Source organism: Stylophora pistillata, chromosome 11 (assembly GCF_964205215.1).
Source record: "Stylophora pistillata chromosome 11, jaStyPist1.2, whole genome shotgun sequence".
Taxonomy (NCBI): domain Eukaryota; kingdom Metazoa; phylum Cnidaria; class Anthozoa; order Scleractinia; family Pocilloporidae; genus Stylophora; species Stylophora pistillata.
In genome coordinates this window covers 6,227,299-6,247,500 of record NC_142529.1, presented here as the reverse complement: position 1 = coordinate 6,247,500, position 20,202 = coordinate 6,227,299, and the positions used below count along the sequence as shown (strand labels likewise).

At 36.9% G+C, this 20,202-nt stretch overlaps 1 protein-coding gene across 6 annotated transcripts in view; it reads right to left on the bottom strand.

The window, feature by feature from the left end:
• LOC148719813 (protein sidekick-2-like) overlaps positions 1-18,233 on the bottom strand; it is a 42,548-nt gene extending 24,315 nt beyond the window's left edge. For 3 of the 6 annotated variants that reach the window (XR_015992885.1, XR_015992884.1, XM_088737372.1), the window contains exons 1-14: positions 17,961-18,232; positions 16,177-16,490; positions 15,772-15,916; positions 14,566-14,876; positions 10,077-10,224; positions 8,843-9,148; positions 8,207-8,506; positions 7,102-7,415; positions 4,996-5,140; positions 4,091-4,404; positions 3,408-3,558; positions 1,674-1,979; positions 1,145-1,447; positions 1-299 (exon numbers count right to left, since the gene is read on the bottom strand). The exon at positions 1-299 is cut by the window's left edge and continues 4 nt beyond it. Coding sequence is in view for 1 of the 6 variants with exons in the window: in XM_088737372.1 (XP_088593498.1) it covers positions 1-299; positions 1,145-1,447; positions 1,674-1,979; positions 3,408-3,558; positions 4,091-4,404; positions 4,996-5,140; positions 7,102-7,415; positions 8,207-8,506; positions 8,843-9,148; positions 10,077-10,224; positions 14,566-14,876; positions 15,772-15,916; positions 16,177-16,490; positions 17,961-18,030 (3,426 nt within the window). In the remaining 5 variants the exon portion in view is untranslated. Of the gene's footprint in view, positions 300-1,144; positions 1,448-1,673; positions 1,980-3,407; positions 3,559-4,090; positions 4,405-4,995; positions 5,141-7,101; positions 7,416-8,206; positions 8,507-8,842; positions 9,149-10,076; positions 10,225-14,565; positions 14,877-15,771; positions 15,917-16,176; positions 16,491-17,960 lie in introns of all 6 variants that reach the window. The other 3 variants (XR_015992886.1, XR_015992888.1, XR_015992887.1) reach the window with 2 other exon arrangements.
• Between the last annotated feature and the right edge of the window lie 1,969 nt (positions 18,234-20,202).

Below are 20,202 nucleotides of genomic sequence, written 5' to 3'. Positions count from 1 at the left end.
TTCTTTTGTTTTCTCAAAAATAGCTGTACTTTTTGGTCCATTCCCAACAGAAGTGAAGGCCAAAATTTGAAATTCATATTCTGTGAACTTATCAAGCCCAGTGACATCTTGAGTGCGAGTTGTCTGATTGTTAATGTGCTGCACACTTCCTGACCCTGAAGCGCCTTTCTTTTTGTAGAGCAATTTAAATCCTCTGATTATTCCATTTCTGTAGTGTTCTGGTGGTAACTGCCAAGATGCTGTTATACTGGTGGGAGAGGTTGCAGTAAGATTAAAGCCACTAGGAGGCTGTGAAGGAACTGTTAATGAAAAGGAACATTACAGAAATGATGATAATCATAACAACAAATACAATCACTATGTTACAAAGTAAAGTGTTATTGTTCATCATGCTTTTTTAGATAAATTAACGTTTACTCATTTGTCTCACGATGTAGAGACAGCTAGGCTATCAATCGTATGGATTGTCTCATGACTGATTCCACATCATGCAACAAATGATTAATCGTCCATTTACATATAATCATCACAATCTGCCAATCGTTTTCCCCCTTTTAAACTAACGGGTGCTTAATATTACACTTACAATAAGAAAAATTGACTTTTTTACATAATTTATTGACTCCAGTCGAGTGTTGGTACAATTTGATAATGCGTTTTTCATTGGGCTACTTACTGAGGGTATTTGGCATGAAACGTTTTATAAAATATGTCATTTCGAAAGGGGTCTTAACATAAGCATAAGGAACTAATCAAATAATATCACTTCTATTTCTAGGATGTGTCTTCACGTGGGAACACAAATTTGACTCAGAATATCAGTGCTATTTGTTTGTTTCTTTATTACTTTCTTTTTCGCGAAATTCAGGAACAAACTTAAAATTCTCCTGCATGCACAATTTCATTATGAAATAATATAATGCTTTAATGGACAATGAAAATGCATGCATAATGTTAACTACGTTCAAATAACTACTTTATCATTCTGTCAAATTATGGCAATTCCCATCACCAAACTCTTAGGCTACATACAATTATACTTTCATTTTTCGCTTAAATTGAGGAAACTGTACTGAAAACATATCTCGCTTTTTAATAAATAGTAGTGACACTTTTAGAAGATAAAACAAATAGCTGTTCTAACCATCTTCTTTTGTTCTCTCAACAACCACGGAGCTCTTTGGTCCATCCCCAACAGAAGTGAAGGCCAACACTTGAAATTCATATTCTGTGTACTTGTAAAGACCAGTAACATTTATGTTTAAACTTGATTCATTGTTGATAGGTAGGATTGTTCCTAATCCTGAGGAGTCTTTCCTTTTGTAAAACAGTTTGAATCCTTTAATTATTCCATTTCTCGAATTTCCAGGCGGTAATTGCCAGGATCCTGTTACGCTTGTAGACGAGATTGCAGTGACAGTGAAGTTAGATGGAGGTTGTGAAGGAGCTGTAATTGAACAGTGTTTTGATCATTTTTGCTTTAAAAATTTCTAAAATACTTGATATTAAATCCTTACTTGTCACATAAATATTATTGCTGTTTTGTTTTCAAATTTTTGATAGTACTGGTTGTTTATACTTTCAGTCACCTATTCATCACACTCGCTTGATGAACATACAGCAAACTATAAATGTAGCAATTACATCATCATTTTTCTTTATCCCTCACATACCATCTTCCATTGTCCTTTCCACCTCTACAGAACTTTTTGGTCCATCCCCAGCAGAAGTGAACGCCAACACTTGAAATTCATATTCTGTGTAATAATCAAGCCCGGTGACAAGTCTATTTAATGTTGATCCCCCCCTAATAGTCAAGGTTGCTGCCGACCTTCCAGAACCTTTTTTTTTGCAGAACAGTTTAAACCCTGTTATGTTTCTTCCATGTCTGGCAAAGACTGGTGGTAACTGCCAGGAAGCTTTGATGCTCGTAGAAGAGCTTGCAGTCAACTTGAAAGCAGTAGGAGGTTTTGATGGAACTGAAATAAAGAGAAAATAAAATATAGAATGTGTACCTCCATGCTTAGTGGAAATTGATGTGGAATTTAGAAAGATACACTCAATCGACCATTGTAGTAAACTTAATGAGCATGGGACATTCCTATCAGAATTAAGGATGATCAGGAGTGGTGACTCTATTTGTATATGTGATAGACTTTTCCTTAAACATTGAGTGTAAAGATGTTAGTCCTGGCATCAGCTTATTAGTCTGTTGCAAAAGAAACGTAAGAGCTTCCTGAATCAAAAATGCTTCAGCATTTTACAGCCATCTCCAGCATTTGTTTTCGATGTTTACAAAAAAGAACTCCAATGTCAGCATATATAATCTGGCTTCGTTTTATTTTCCTAGGTTCAAATTCATTCAAAAACTCGTGAACAATAATTATTCATGTGCCTAGTGACATACCAAAGGATAGATGATAAATCACGTGCAGTGACTTGTTAACGATAAACTTTCCCACCTATAATTTGTAGCTATTTTATCAAATTATCAAAGCACACGACTTTTAAATATTAATTATCAACACAGCAACTGCCATTCAGCCATTCCAGAAAAATTGACAGAGACCAACTTCCTCTCTTCCATGACAGCTTTAGGTTTCTGGGTAGCTCTGGAACAGGAAGCCATGTCCTATCAGACCTATCTGCCAACAACATCTCATTTAAAAATGCAAAAAAAAGGAGGGAGTCATCCTAAAATAGTGCAACAAGTCCATTGTCAATCATATGCCCACTAACTGCAACTTTGTTGTCTGCATTATTTGGCCTGGTTTTAATTTTGCAGCTTTAAAAGAAGCCCACATGTATGTAGAGAAATACCTGGAAACACATAGTCAAGCACCTGTGATCATTGTAATGTTGATGCTCTAGCAGTGAGCATCGATATCATAATGATGATTGATCCATAACCACTGCTACATTTCACAGTTTTATCTCATATAATGGATCGCACTGGATGGCGTGCACTGACATGCGAAGCAACAAAAGCCTTCGAAGCACACCGGCGAGCCAATGTCACTGAGGCTCACGCTAAAAGGAAGGCAGCAGCAGAGACACCCAAACCTCCAGGCCAGTTTCCCTGCTCCACTGTGGACGTGTTTGCCGTTCCCACCTTGGACTCTTCAGTCATCAACAAACCCACCCACGCACATAGACGTCATCATCGAGACCGATGGACCACCAATTAAAAATTAAAAAATTAATGGATGGCACAATTCATCAAATTTTCTGGTCGGCTCCAAAAATTATATGAAAAACAATTCGCATCCCATCAAGCTTCAGCAAAAATTAGAAATTATTGACCTGCACTTAGCTCTGTAACATTACCCAATCTTGCCTTCCAAAAATAATTGGTTTCTGTGATTTCATGTTTACCTCGTGAGTCAAAAACGAGAAAAGATAAATACCTGTAGTAGTAAGAAGTATCCCATAGACTTCCACTCTCAGAACTGGCCAATTATGATAACTTATTGGTTGAAACCGGATTATCTTTGCTCTTGCAAATTCCTGTAGACTGTTTTTCACAACACCATTTTTATTTGAGTTTCCAGGAAAAAGCTGTAGTTTGTGGTGTAAAAAAGAAATCATTGTTAAGCACCAAAAGACTGCACCATGAACAACTACAAATATCATTTAATTCATAAACTGTGACTTTGAGTCGGTAACTAGCCAATGAACCATGAGCCATTGAGTTCTGTATGAGAACATGTCTCTGATCTCCAAAAAATATGATCAAAATAGTAATTAGATTGTGTACTAAATATGTGACTGCATGTGCCTTATGAATTGTAATATCATTTCTGGTAGTTATATGCATGGTTAGTACTAAGTCCAGTTGACTTTACTAAAAACTACAGGATGTTAGTGGTAAACCATCAATTGAACCATAAGTGGAACAGTGTCGGCCTGTATACACCAGTAACAGTTTGAAGTCTGCTTGAAATTAAAATCTCTTTTAGCCAGAGTTTTGACAAAGTGTAAGTCTTTTTTGTCTCCCTCCTCTCCACTCAAAAGCATATTATGGGTGCTCCAAATGCCAATTTTGTTTTTTTTTTGATATATAAAAGAAATAACCTTCACATACTCCAACCTTGTCAGTACTGGTTTCCTTATATGCAAAAAAAGTTGTACCATCCAAAGACAAATGAACCTTGTATTCAGTTGTCCATTCATTGGAACCATAACTTCCTTGAGTAGCCACAGCACAGATAAAATACTCATACAGCAGGTCAATTTGTATGTAGTCAGCAGGATTAGTCTTAGTCTTTGGTCCCCAACCCCATTTATCTGCATTCAGGCGACCAAAAAAAGGCTTATATCTATGATTATAAAACGATGTGGCTGTGAAGCTGCTGCTTGGAATTGTACTGCCACTGGCAAGACCAATGGCCTCCATGTTACAAACTGCAAGATAAACATTGAAAATCAGCCTTCACATTGTTTCCCAAAATAAGTAAAATAATTAGATAATCAAAGGAATGTAACCAGTGTGGGATCTACAGATCAATCTCACCTTCAGTTAATTGGTTTCTTGTCTACAATTTTAAAACCATTCATTTGCATTTCAATTCATCAAAGTTTCATGTGATACATAGATTTCAAATGTTGGAAGATTCAAGGTCCAAATTAAAGTCTTGAGCAGTGACAGTAATTTTAAATTCAGCATTTTCCAATTAACTATAAATTCCCCTTGATTGAAAATTAAGTTTCTTACTTGAAAATAGTTCATTTAAAAAGGGCATGCTATAATTACAATTATAGTTAAAATGATCAATCGCATGGCTTGGTGTTTTTAGTGACGATATAAATGTAAACAATAGCTAGTTTAGATTATTTTGGCTTTTTGTCCAAATAAGTCTTATAAGAAGCATATATTATCAAGAATAAATTGCAGTTGCTTTAAACTCTTGTCAAAGATCAATGGAGCATCTTAAATTGGCCAAAAACAAGTCGTAGCTAAAACAACAATCACGAAACATCCAATTCCAAACTCACTTGGCTTTTGTTTCACTCCAAACACCTCTGTTCTCATACAAACCCCACCCTGGTGAGTTTGTGGCAGGAATCTTAGATATCTTGTTAACACTCCATAAACAACATGCTTCACCTCAGAGTACCTATCATTATTTCCTCTCAGAGCCTAGAAAACAAAACAAAGAAAATATCTTATAAGTGACATTAAGGATGGTCATGATTGGGGAGTTTTGATCCATTGGCAATGTTACATCATTCTGTCCAGTTGGTTTGTCATTCATCATGCAAAGCCAAGATGATTAGGACTCTACCACAATGAGCGTGACTATTGTGCAGACAGACAGCTCATCTGAAGAGAATTTCAAATAGCCCTGACCGTGATAACACTGCAACCCCTACACATCTACTAGTACTATAACCCTTCAATATATATCCACGTCACCTACAAACCCATCACTGCACCATGTCCAATACAAATGAATGTCAAAGACATGGATGAACTGAAGAACATAAAGGGAGTGGTTTATAAGAACAAGTGCTTTGACTCCCAAGCCTCCTAGACCAGAGAAACAGGTAGAAAGCTCAGAACAAGACTGAATGAGCACAAGCAAGCCACTATATAGAAAAGGTGACCCAACAATCACATTACTGAACCTACTGCGCAAGCTATTTTCCACAAATGACTCTGGAATTAGCTGGTTTACCAGAACCTAGAATAGACTCCCTTCTACGGGTGTCAACTACTACCAGTCAGCACCATACAAACAACTCACCCATCACCATTTCACAAGAAACAAACCAAAGAGAGCAACTTAATATTACTGATATCCATCACAACTAACATTCTCAACTTGAGTCTAATAGAAAATAACAATGTGGCTAAACTGACCAACCAGTCTACACAAAACAGTGTAACCACTGAATCGATCAGTAAATTTTAGTCTTTAATCCAGGTTCATCGAAATAAACGGCATACAAATATGTTTCTGACAGTAGAATTACACAATCGAAACTTGCAAATGCGAAGCAAAATAAAGCAAAATGAAAGTATACAAAGCTCAAATAAATCGAAATGTCTAACAATTACAAACAATCTGAGGGTTCCTTCTCAAAATAACTGAAAAATGTTTGTTGAAATCGATGGGATGAAAACGATTCACATTCACAATCTTTAGAACAAAATCATCACACACATGGCCAAACAAGATCACTTGCTCGGCCTGATAACAACTAAGAGTTGGGTCACGTTAAAATCATGAAATGTCCGTTCGGAACCTACAAACAGAATTATCACACTTGACTGACAACAACTCTTCACTTGACTCTGTTGATGACTTCTTCCTAGCTTGACTTGAAATGTCAGTCATTACTACGGCATGACAACAGCATTTCTCAGGGCTCCTAAGTTAAAAACAGTCTTTTAAGGCTCATTTTTGAGTAAGATTTTTTTAATTGGAGGCAAGCAATACTCATTTTTATACATAAATTGATGGAAATTTTGCTTGTCAAAGATAGAAGGTCTTCATCTGGAGTGTAAGTACATTTTTAACAATGGATGGAAACAATGTGTCGGTTCCACCTAAAAAAATAATTTGCTGAATGTTCAGTAAATTTTGATGAAAACTCAACAGGTTTAACTGTAGTTTGACTAAGAGTAGCCAATTTTTTTTCTTTTTCCACAAATGTGATTGCATCTGTTTCTTACACATTGGATCACACATTCATTGCACAATTATTTCAGGGCACAATTTAAAGGTCATCCAACCGTCATGTTTGTTTATCATACAATAAATTAAGTGTTGAGATTTACTCAGTGCAAAGTCATTGAATAAAAATCATCTCTCTTCGATGATCAGAAGCAATCCCGGTGGTCAAATGATTTTTGTCACGAGTGAAACATTTCATATGACCAATCAGAAGCCTCAGATACCATTTTTTCACAAGTGTGAAAGATTGATTCAGTTTTCCCACCTTTTGGGGCAGCTTTGCAAAGTAATTGAGAGTGAATATTGCAACCTTCCCTATACTTGCCTGGAATCATGGCTTCAAGGATTGCAGACATAAATTCAGTGGAACAATTTATCAAGGACAAAGGTTTTTATGCAGAACATAATTATTATTTTTCACCTTAACTTGTCCTCCTTCCTTGTAGTCTCTCCAAGTTGTCCCATCTGTAGATAATTGTAGTCTGTAGGTCGTCACCCACTGATCTGCTCGAGAATTCCCCTGAGTAGACACAGCACAGATGATATGAAGTGTCTGTAGATCGATTTGTAGATGGGGCTTACTGTCACTTGTTCTTGCACACCATGATGATCCAGATGTGTAGTTCAGGCGGCCACTTTTGGCTGATGTGCTGGCGCTTTGTTCAGAAGAAGCAGTTACTGTATTGTTTGGAATTGTTCCATCTTCCATACCAAGATTAAACTCATCACAACCTCCTATAAATTACAAGGGTTTAAACATTACAAAGTTAATGACCATGAAACAAAATCATTCATGTAGGCTTCAAAGGTGTACATGCAAGGGTATAATTACATGTAAGCACTTATACATTCATTTTGGCTCTCTCAGACCTACATGTAGTCTTACAGTCAGTTAAGAAAGACTGAGCCTAGCCTGTTATGGGAGCTCATGGCTATTTTCCCGGGATTTGACAGCTATGGGAGTCATATTTTCATCTTAGGCCTCACTTGACACAGTGGTAGCCCTTAGATATCCATGCCACTTGTCATCTGTTGTCTTAAGCAAAGCAGTCACTCAACTCAGCACTTAAATAAGTAGTAAGATGAGCATTATTCATTCACCATACAGAGGTGATATACAGCTTTTACAATATCCATTTTGGTTATTTTCCATTTTCCTCAAGTTCCTGAGATGTTAAAAGAGGGATAATACCTGTACAAAAGCAGAGTGTTAAAACTTTTCACTGTCTAAAAAACCTTTACATGTTTTTGATCTGTTGGCCAAACATGGATAACTATAATACAAAGCCTTGGATAGTAGCAACTCGCAAGAACCACATAGGTTACTGCAAATTAATGTAAAAGTGAAAAAGTTGAAATTATATATACAATAACTACAAATTTAAAGTTCTGTTAGAATAATTATGCTTGAAATTCTCATTAACAGTCAGCTCATAAGTCTTTTATTTTGATGTTGTTGTTGTACATTGTTGTTGTCAGACTCCATTAAAAAAGTGTTACATTAACACCTTTTTAAGAATTCTTACCATATTTCCTTGTTCTCACCACCACAACAGGACTCTTTGGTCCATCACCAACAGAAGTAAAGGCCAACACTTCAAATTCATATTCTGTGTTGTTGTCAAGCCCAATGACATCTTTACTAAATGCTGTTCCATTGTTGATGGGCAAGGTTTCTGATCCAGTAGAGCCTCTCTTTTTGTAGAACAATTTGAATCCTTTAATCACTCCATTTCTAGAGTCAGCTGGTGGTAAATGCCAGGATGCTGTGATAATTGTAGAAGTAACCGCAATCGCATTGAAGCTGCTTGGGGCTCGTGATGGAGCTATGAATTTAAAAAGTGTGATAGTTAATGCCTAACTGACCCTGTTATTTGAAACTGTTACTACAAAACAAGGAATCCTCTTAAAATTGAGTTGTTCCCAACCTGCAGCTCCCTAGCTCAGTTGGTAGCTATAGCTAAGTAGCTATAAGCACCCAACCAATATCTGTGAAGCAAAAGTTTGAATCCCTTCAAAGCCTGAATTTTTTTCTGCCTTTTCACCGCAATTGGTTGAAATTGCAGCCCACCAAGGGTGATCATTTCTTTGCTTGACTTTATCTGCAGGTCCAGTTGATTTTATTTAAGCAAAAATTGTGATAATTTTTCTGTTTCACATACCAGCTTCCTTTGTTCTCTCCACCTCAACTGGGCTCTTTGGTCCATTACCATCAGTAGTATAAGCCAAGACTTGAAATTCATATTCTGTGTATTCATCAAGCCCAGTGACATTTCTACTTAATGTTGATCCATCCATTATATTCAGCTTTGTTGCTGGCACACCAGAAATTTTCTTTTTGTAGAACAGTATAAAGCCAGTTATGGTCCTTCCATGTCTGGCAAGGACTGGTGGTAACTTCCAGGAAGCCATAATGCTGGTAGAAGAGCTTGCAATCAACTTGAAATCAGTAGGAGGTTGTGATGGAACTAAAATAAATATATAGCCAGATGTGTGCTTTACTCTGAAGTTGATTTTTAATGTGAAGTTAAGAAAGGAACAAAGACTGAACCATTAATGTGAACTTCAAAGATAACAAGATATTGACATCAGAGCAATGACTCAGGGATCATCAGAGTAGGGATCTTCTACACAATATATTAAAGAGAGGCATTTTGTTGGCCGAATTCAACATTATTATAAATCATATTATCCGACGAAGGGCTAACGCTCGAAATGTTAGCTTTTTTAATCGGTTACAGTGGCCAATTTACCATTTCAACTTTGTTGACATATCCAAATTATTTCGTTACCCCCACCGACACAGCCCCAAACAGTTTCTTTAAAAACTATCAGCCTTTATTCATAAATTATAATTGTTACACCAACACATAATTTGTATCATTATACCTGGTTTAAATCATGATCTCAATTTTAATCAATTAAACAAAAAGTGAACTGGCAGTATCTCAGAGGAGGAAATGTAACAGTTCATGTATGTAAAAGCTGTATGTGGTCATAGTCAAATTCTCCAATGAGCAGCTCTAAAATAACACTAAAACAAAGACTCATCCAACCAAGGCACACTCATAACTTAAGAGTATTTAACCCTGATCTAGCTCAATAATCATTTACCCATGCATCCTTTCCTTGTTCAGATAATTGGTCATTAATAATTATTGTGATCTCATTTTTGCCTCAAAAGGAGACAAAAAAAAGAGCAAAAAAAAAAGACCCCCCTCTAATTAGAACTATTCCTGACCATAAACTATTACTCTCAGAACCTTCCTGAGAGTGTGGAATTTGTTAGTATAAAGCGGATAAACCTTGCTCTCGCATATTCTGGCAAATAGATAAGTTTGTCTCTGGGGGGGGGGGGGGCTGAATTACCAACACAAGTAAAGGAAATATAAATACCTTTAGTTAGAATTATTCCATAAACTTCCACTCTCAGACCTTTATAGTTACGATATGTTGTTGGCTGAAAGCGGATAAACTTTGCAATGGCAACTTCCTGAAGACTGTTTTTTACAATGCCATTTTGATTGGAGTTTCCAGGGAACACCTGTGGTTTGCGGTGCAAAATTTGAAATAATTTCATCACTTTTTTTCCTAATATACTGTATCATTAACAACTTTAAGTATCAGCCATTCCATAAACAGAGATGTTGAGCTTTAAAACTGATGGCAAATCATTGAAACATGAACCATGGAGATTTGTTTAAGTAAATGCCTCTAATGGCTGTAATGATATTGAAGGAGTCTCATTGTTTCCACTTGTTGGGGAGCAGGGATGGCGCAGTGGTGAGAGCACTCGCCTCCCACCACTGTGGCCCGGGTTTGATTCCCGGACCTGGCGTCTCATGTGGGTTGAGTTTGTTGTTGGTTCTCGTCCTTGCTCCGAGGGTTTTTCCCCGGGTCCTCCGGTTTTCCTCCCTCCGCAAAAACCAACATTCCAAATTCCAATTCGATCTGGAACAGTGGACAAGAATAGCCACCCAGTGGATATCCATTGTTAAATCATTATTTATTTATTTATTTATTTATTTATTTATTTATTTATTTATTTATGTATTCTTTAGAACTTCAAATGTCATTTTTGGTGATACCTGAGGGAGAGGTAAATGTAATTTGCAAGAGATTATAAGAGGCATTGGTCTGACAAAACACCAAAAAAATACAGATTTTTTTAGAAGGGACTTGATTCCACACAAATCAAATAATATACTCCCTCAAGTGTAAAAAACTAATTAATGCAATGTTCTGAATAATAACAGTGAAAAGGTAGATGAAAGAAACAATTGAAATAATTAATCAGACATAGTTTGAACAACCAATTAAGGGTTTCAACTATAATTATAATGTAAGATTAAACTGAACAAAAGCTACATTTTGCATTAATATTCACAGCCCTAAGTGCAAACTGTAATTGTCTATGATGTTTCCATAAAATGTTAGAAGGAAATCACATTAACAACATAAAATTATTTTCCTATTACACAGACACTTAATAGCTCTTTTGTTAAACCTTTCAATCTTTTCAATGAGCACACAAAGATTATAATTATACTGCTAGTATTTATGTGTGGGTAATATGAGTTACTGTAGTTGATATTTCCTCTGTATTTTTTTGAACATTTCCTGATTTTTTAAGATAAAACACAGTCATATTAGTGTGAAGCTATGAGGTAATAATAATAGTAATAAAGTCCACATGATGAAAACTTAATAACATATATACAGGATACTGAAAGCAAACTGTAGAAATTGCAATGAAGTAAGCACACAGCTTTGTGTTTTTGCTGGAATGAACAATAATTATGGGTATTCCAGAAACAGTTTGTAATTCACTTAAAAGATAACTGAGGCTGAGCCTTGACCAAGCTAGTAGACACATCTTCCATGTCCCTCCTCTTAACTTAAAAAAATTGAATCAGCAACTGTTGTAGGAGCTACTTTTGGCTTTTTTAATATGTACATAAACATGACTATCATTCATGTACACAGTCCAAAACCACTGCAACCTCGAGGAAAACTGAATTACCAATTTGTTGTAATGATTAAAAATTTGTCAGTAATAGTGTAAAACAAGGATTAGAAATGGGTCAAGAAAATGGCTACTCTGCTGTTAAGGAGAGGTGGCCACTTTAGCAGGGTTTGAGCTAGGCCGCGCCATTGTGCCAATCCCGCACTGCAATTGAAATTGTCCCTTAAAAAAATGGCCAAAGGAACAATTATTTGTCGCCTTCAAAATTTAGGGAAAAAGGTCAAAAGGAAGCACACACAAAGAGATTTAGTTCAGTACAGAAGTTTAGCCACATCTAAAACAGAACAAGAAAAGAATATTTTATTGCACATTTTAAAAAGTTCATTCTAAAGTCACATTTCTGCAGTCACGCTCTACTGCATGAACACGTGCGTCTCATGCTCAACCAAGCGTGGTGAACTTTACATTTGGTGTGTAACATATCACATCAAAAACGTGTTCGAATATTAGAAAGCTTTTCAGCTCCAAATCGAAGCCAGCGTGAATCTGCAAAAAATGGAACGGAAGAAGAACAGGAAGAAACGGATGAAGATCAAAGGAAACTGAAAAAGTCATGAACTTTCCAGAAAACTTGATTGCGAGATCACACATGGTTGCACTATGAAAAGGAGGCGATGTTCTGCTATTTTTTTTGGAAATCTAAGAAGACAAACCCCTTTGCATCGGCAGAAGGGTGTACAAATTTTAGAACCTCAACTCTGCAAAGACTGTAAAGAACATGAGGATGCTGTTAGTGAAGAAGCTATGAGGGATACGTTCAGCTGGCCAAGGAGGATATAGCAACAGTCAAGTACGACTCACTGTTCAATTTTCTGGATGAAGTTGGCTTCGAAAGTGTTAAGAATCTTCGAGTAGGAAATGCTACCTACCGATCTCATCAAAGTGTCGAAGGTATGCAAGATGCTATTGCTACTGTTCTGAAGTCTAACATTGACAAACTAGTAGAAGCCAGCCCATTCTTTTCTCTGTTAATTGATGAATCAACAGACGTCAGTAATCATGAAAATCTTCTTTATGTTAAGTTATTGAATGAATTTAAACCAGAACTGCACATTTTAGAAAACATCAACGTTCAGGATGGAAAGGCCGAAACTATTACCACTGCTGTTAACTTGCTAAATGAATGGAAAGGAGAAACTTGCACAAAGACAAAATGACAGGATTCGGCAGCGATGGAGCGAGTGTCATGAGAGGAAAAAACAATGGAGTTTCAAAACGAATGAAGGACGATAGTCCATTTCTTGTGTCTATCCACTGCATGGCTCACAGGCTTGCACTTTGCACAAGCCAAGCAGCTAATGGTATTCCTTATTTGGCAAAATTCAAAGAGATCCTTACTGATCTGTACCGCTACTTTGACAAGTCTGCCCTCCAGTCACTGGCAGAATTTGAGATGATCTTTGAACATCCTGAGCTAGAAATCAAGGAAGTGTTTGATATCAGGTGGCTTTCATTCTATGGTGCTCTGGAGACAATGTACCGCACTTGGCCGTCTCTTCCGGCCTATGTGGAATCCCCACACCACCCCTGTGGATTCAAAAAGAGCCTGAAGGAGTTCAATTTCATTGCCACCCTCTGCATGATGATGGATGTGATTCTTATTCTCACATTCATGAGCCTTGCTTTACAAAAGGAACATGTAGAGCTTGCATCAGTTCAGGCACTGGTGAAATCAACTATTACTCAAATAACAGCTCTTAAGAGTAACAACGGCAAATTCTCGTCCGAGATTTTGCCATCACAAGATGATGTTTCAGGAGTTAAATGGAGTAGAGAGAACACTACTAAAGTGACTGCATGCCTGTGAAATTCAACAATTTGAATCAATGAAAATGAAATTCCTTGACAATGTCTTACTAAATCTTGAAAAGAGATTCCCCATAGATTCCACAAATTGTAGTTAATGCATTCGGGATTCTTAGTCTCCACAATGTGCGTTTTCAAAATGAAAATCTGTCAACCTACGGAAATGAAGAGCTGGAAACGTTGCTTTCCCATTATGGATCTGCAAAGGAACCTAAGGTGGTAAAGATGTACCAGCAGTTGTGGATGTCAAAAAATGCAGAATTGAATGGAACTTTGTTAAAGGGCTGGTTGTTGCAGAGCATTACCCGTGGGCCACATTGCTGAACTATGGAAAATGCTTGCTACCCATCATAGCGATGAAGTCCAAAATTTAATTAAGCTTTGTCAAGTCGCACTTGTATTGCCTACTAATATGGCTGGCTGTGAAAGAGGTTTTAGCGCACAGAATCAAATTAAGAACGTTGGATGTGCTCATGACCATTGACATTGAGGGGCCAGGTTCCAAGGACTTTGACTTTTCTACAGCCCTTGATGTTTGGGCTCCAACCAACAGAGGAGTTCATACATGTACGTCTACCAGTAATTAAGAAAGGAATTGAATTTTAAAAGGGGATGCCAGGACGAGATTCTGCTGTGAAATGTTTTAAAGTATAAAGCATAGTCATTGATCCTCCGTTTAAATTTGACAAAAAAAAAAGTCTTCACACCAATAACTTAACTTTTCTTGTTTGTATCAAGGATCAGGTGAAAAAAAATGTTTTGTTGGCTTGCCTGTATGAATGTAAAAAAAATGTTCAATAAAAATTAATTTGTCTGTCCCCCTAAAAATAAAAATGTCCCCCAAAATATTAGCAAAGGGGACAAATTGTCCCCCAGTGATCAAATCCTAGCTCAAACCCTACTTTAGGAAAGAAATGACTTGAGAAAGCAAATTAATTTCCTTAAGCTTACGTCTAGGTAAATACAAGCATGGTGTTACAGTCCTGCAAAAACTGATTGTAAGTGAACTATTTTGTCTAACTTAAAATAACTTTGAAGTTCATATAGACCAACCTTGTCAGCATTGTTTTCCTGATAGGTGACAAACTTTGAACTATTGAGGGATAATTGAAACTTGTACTTTGTTGTCCACTCCCTAGCCCTTGGATTTCCCTGCGTAGCTACAGCACAGATGACATACTCAGACAGCAGGTCAATTTGAAGGTAATCATTACCATTATTACTCCTCCGAGGTGCCCATGACTTTGTATTATTTAGGCGACCATATTTAGCTGCATATACTGAAACAAATTCTGACGAGGCTGAGAAGCTGCTGTCTGGAATAGTGTCACTCTTGGCTACACCAATGGCCTGCATAGAACATCCTGTAAGGTAATAAATAAATATATAATCAACCCTAGCCTACCTAGATGATAAAATGTAGAAAAAACATAAAACAGAAAATGCTTAGAATGGCTACTACCCCTGTAATGCATCTTGGTTGAGTGCTGCCCTTCAATGCACATTTCACTTCGCAAAAATTACAATTGAACTTCAAACAAAAAATAACTAGATTTTATTAAAGTTCAGAATGAAGTTTCTTCTGGTGGATTTTTAAACAATTCAACATTGAGCATCATAAGAATAACAGGTTATCACAAGTGCCTGGATTTCTTTGATGAGTGCATAAAAGTCAAATATCTACCATTTAATTTTACCCAAGTACAGTATAATAGTACTAGTATAGGTATTAAAATGATTTTGAGTCCAATTCAGCATTACTATGAGCATGAGCAGATTTTTCAAACTTTCAAAATTGCAAACAAAATTGCACTAGCTATTAGTATGCGGCAAGTGGAATTCTGTAGTCTTTCAAAAATTTACAAGATAGTGCTTATTAACACAAAATCACACAAATCATGACATTATACTTATTAATTATTTACACAAAAAAAGCATTCTAGTAAGACAAGACAAACAAAATTTTGTAGGGACAGTGCATGAGCGCTATTTGTAATACACACTCAGTTATAACTTTGCACTTAATTAACTTGAAAAAAATGCACTCAATCATTTTCAGCCAAATTATCAGAGGCACATGTATACCAGCTATTATCTAAAAATTAACAAGCATAAGAGGCACACCAAAACAAAATATAGAACAGACAGCAGGTTTGAGAAATTTATTTAAAGAATAGTCTTAGACTACACCCTATACAACACTAAATAATAATATGATAATGAAAAACATGCAAAAATAAGTATAAGTTTCAAACTCACTAAGCTTTTGTTCCACTCCAAACACCTCTGCTCTCATACACACCCTGCCCTGGTAGGTATTTGGTAAGAATCGCAGATATCTTGTTAACACTCCATAAACAACATGCTTCACTTCTGAGTTCCTGTCATCATTTCCTCTCAGAAACTTCAAAATAGTAAATATAGTCAACTCATCATCAGTTAATTTTTTTGGCAAGTTGAGAAAATAGTGAGAACAAAAATGTTAAAAGACTTAGTATAAATAGCATTAAGATCAAGAATTCTTAGCACAAGACTTCAATATCACTTTACCTGTAAGATACTCTTTCATATCAGACTTAGAGTCCACGTTATATTATTTTTGTAAAAATAGCTGTCATTTTTTTGAGCAGTTAATTTATCTCTCACATTGTATCTCCTACATACCTTAACTTGTCCGCCCTCCTTGTAGTCTGTCCAAGTTGTCCCGTTTGTGGAAAATTGTAGTGTGTAATTCTTCACCCACTGATCTGCTTGAGAATTCCCTTGAGTAGACACAGCACAGATGATATGAAGTGTCTGTAGATCAATCTGCAGATATGGGTGGGTGTCATTTGTTCTTGCACACCATGATGATCCTGATGTGTAGTTCAGTCGACCATTCTTGGCTGGTGTGGTGGCACTTTGTACAGAAGAAGCAGTTATATTACTGTTTGGAATTGTTCCCCTTCCCATTCCAAGATCTAAATCAACGCAAGCACCTGTAGAAACAATGTTTTGTTTGCATTATAACATATTCATGATAATTATTGCAAAAATGGTAATGGGTTGGCTGTGAGAGGCAATTATGTGTTTGTATCAGTTACCTCTACCATAATGTCCATTTCACAGACAGTAATTAAAATTAGAGCTTAAGTCTGCTTCCAAAATGATTTTCCAATTTCATTACAAATTAAGAATGTCAGTCCTTATTAAGCTTTACACCCTAACATCAGTATGCAAGTTCTACACACTGTGCTCTTAAGATTTCCTGTGATACTTGCATAATTTTTCTAAGAATCCAGAGCGTCTTGAGTCTGCAATCATTTCCTTTATTCTAATGACCTCAGTGTTTGATTCAGTGGTGATACTGATGGGAGATACCATGCCTATTAATAATTATCCTAATTTCATAAGGGTAACATAGTTATGAATAATCAAATCCACAGCATTGAAATACTCTGAAATTCATTTCTGAAGGTGTCCATCTTTAGAGAAAACGAGGAAAAATTTTAGTTTCTAGAGAAACTCTTGTGGTGCACTGGACGGCAAGTGAAGAGAGTTGTTGATAATTAAAGGTTACAAATAAACTGCCTCAGTAAATTTGAGAAAAGTGGGATTGAAACTGGCTTTCTTAGAGCAAAGAGAAGTTCAGTTTAAGTGTAAATGTACAGTTTCTGGGGTGCAAGGTATAGGGGATGTACAGGCTGATCAACAAAATGGCTGAGTGAACTGATCTATGCTGAAACAGGCATAATCTATAATAATATTAATACATTATGCCTGTTTCAGCATGGATCAGTTCACTCAGCCATTTTGTTGATCAGCCTGTACATCCCCTATACCTTGCACCCCAGAAACTGTACATTTAATTAATTATTCCATTCCTAATGTTATGCATACTGTGAGTTTCTTGATAGAAGAAACATTAGAAAAAAACAATAGACCATCATTGGAACTATAAAAGCTTTGTTTTAAGCTGGTTATAAAAGAGGTAGAATAATTTCTAAGAGCGTTGTTTCATGAAATTGAAGCACATGTCACTACCTCATTACATTGTCAAGAGCTCCATTGCAACACAATAGTGTCAGAATCGTCTGTCTGTTTGTTCATTAATTTAGAGTTTAATTTGAATTTGGAAAATTTCTCCATGCTTCCAACCTGAGTTAGATATAAATGTAGAGGGATTTTCAACTGTACCGTTTGTTTTAAAGTGACATTAATTTTGAATAAAAAAAAATGCAAATCCCGAGGGACCCTATTTCTTACTTAAATTGATGCTGTCCGTGCGAGAAAGCCTTAAGGCTTCAGCACTCAAAACTGCAAGAAATCTCTAATCAAGCGCCCTGAATGCATGTAAACATTAATCTATTTCTAATATATTTCAAATGAAATAGTGGGAGCAACTTTAGAATACCCGTCCACCTTATTTACATGTGTCGGGAGGCTTTAAAGAACGAAGTAGTGCTCACCTGAAGCCAGAGGAAGAAGTACAGCAAGAAAAGCTACCCGGAAACGAAGCTCAAGACTAAATTGCGCCATGAATCAATTGAGTGTGTCACGGTATGCGATCACGATTGTTTTGATTGACCGGCCGTTTGTAACAAAACGCTCATTAGACAAAAGATATCTTTGATCCCTCACTATTCAAGCTCGTCTTTGTATAGTTTGTAAAAATATCGTCCACGCTTCCTGCAAAACAATCACCCCGAACTGCGTGGGCCTAACACTGTCATCTCGTAACAAGATGACAGATGCAGGACTTTATTCATACTTCCCAGAGTGCCCTGCGCTGTAGCTCATGTTTCAGCATATTTCAGCTAACTTCTGTTTGGTTTCGTTAGCAGCTTACAATTTTAAATGTAAATACTTTGTTTAAGATTGGCCTCTCGAAGTTCTCCAATAGCAGTCAGAATACTTTCTCATTCCCATGGAAACAGAAAAGGCAAAAGAATTCAAGCCAGCTAAATCATTATAATTGACTTAAAAACTGCATCAACAAAAAGTTGATGTAGTTCTTACCAAGCAGAGATTAGTAGTACTATAGCTAAGATAACAGAAAGTCGAAGTCTTGCTTTAATCCGCGACTAAATGAACAGTTAACTGCAAAAACAGAATGTACTATTTGGTTATTACGGGTGTGGACAAAACCTGGCCTACCCTATCATCGCCTACCCTATCATCGCCTACCCTATGGCCTACCGGTGGTCAGATTTTTAAGAACATAAAAATAAAATCAGGGAGAGTCGAACGAATACGCTGTTTTACAATTATCTGTATCTGAAAAGGGTATACTAAGAGGTCGCTAACACGATTTTCAAAGTCCGAGGGAACGAAACACTGCAATTATCAGAGCACTCAACCATAACGGTAGGTTAAGGGGGAGGGGAGAGGCGGGGCCAATATTGCATGGTCGCAGGGGATATACAAAATGGCGGCTTTATGATGAATGCTGTCAGTTGGTAACATATAGTGGAGTGCTAGTGTAAAAATATAGTGAACGGCGTTATATTGGAGAGCATACATATCCAGGTAATAAAACGCAAAAATTACGTGCCAGGCCAATTTTTTAAGTGCCCTTAAGTGCCGTAGAGTATTTAATTTGCAACGAACACCCCGGACATGCACGCATCGCCATCGTAAACATTTCGAAAACTTTACTTGCTTTTCCAAAGAAAGGGCCAGTATTGTACTAATTTGAAAGGAGAGCTGATATAATGTTTGCCCAAAAGTTGCGTTTAACCGGCTTCTGTTCCTCGATTTCCTTATTCTATCAGAAGGTTAAGAAATTCTGATCGGAATGTGGCCGCCAAAACAGCAGAAGAAAGTCGTTGGTAAGACATTACTCAGGAAAACGTTGAAAGGTTTCCAGCAATGCTATCTTTTTAAAAATCTGACCACCGGTAGGCCATAGGGTAGGCCACAGGGTACGCTATGGCCTAGGTCAGGTTTTGTCCACACCCGTTACAGGAATGTGCTATTTGGTTACAGGAATCATGTCATGTCTTGAAATGTTATCGGCTGAGGAATATATACACAACAAGTTTAAAGCTACGTATGATGCACGATCCTCGCAGTAGATAGCGCTATTTATGCAATAGCGAAAATCAGACCTGAAAAAAATCAGGCCTGTACGGGATTCGAACCACTAACCTCTGCGATACTAGTGCAGCGCTCTACCAATTTAGCTAACAAGCCAACTGGGAGCAGGCCGTTAAGTTGATTCGTAATAAACCCGTGATGATAAATCAGATACAATCTATATATGAAGTTCATATATATATTTTGAACTGCGGTATTAGATACGTATGATGCACGATCCTCGCAGTAGAGAGCGCTATTTATTCAATAGCGAAAATCAGACCTGAAAAAAAAGATCAGGTCTGATTTTCGTCTGATTTTCGCTATTGCATAAATAGCGCTCTCTGCTGCGAGGATCGTGCATCATACGTATCTAATACCGCAGTTCAAACTATATGAACTTCATATATACATTGTATCCCTAGTTTAAAGCTCTTGCAATAATGTCGAAAAACTGTAAACAGCTCAAGTTAGAATCTCACGCGAGGTTTCCTACAGCCGTGCTGCTCGAGTTTAGCGCGCAAGCAAAGTCCCATGATTAAGAAAATTGGATTCGTAGTCAAACGTAAAAAAATAGGGATGAAGAACATCGCAGGATGACAATACATTCGAACTAGCGACGGTATTTTATTA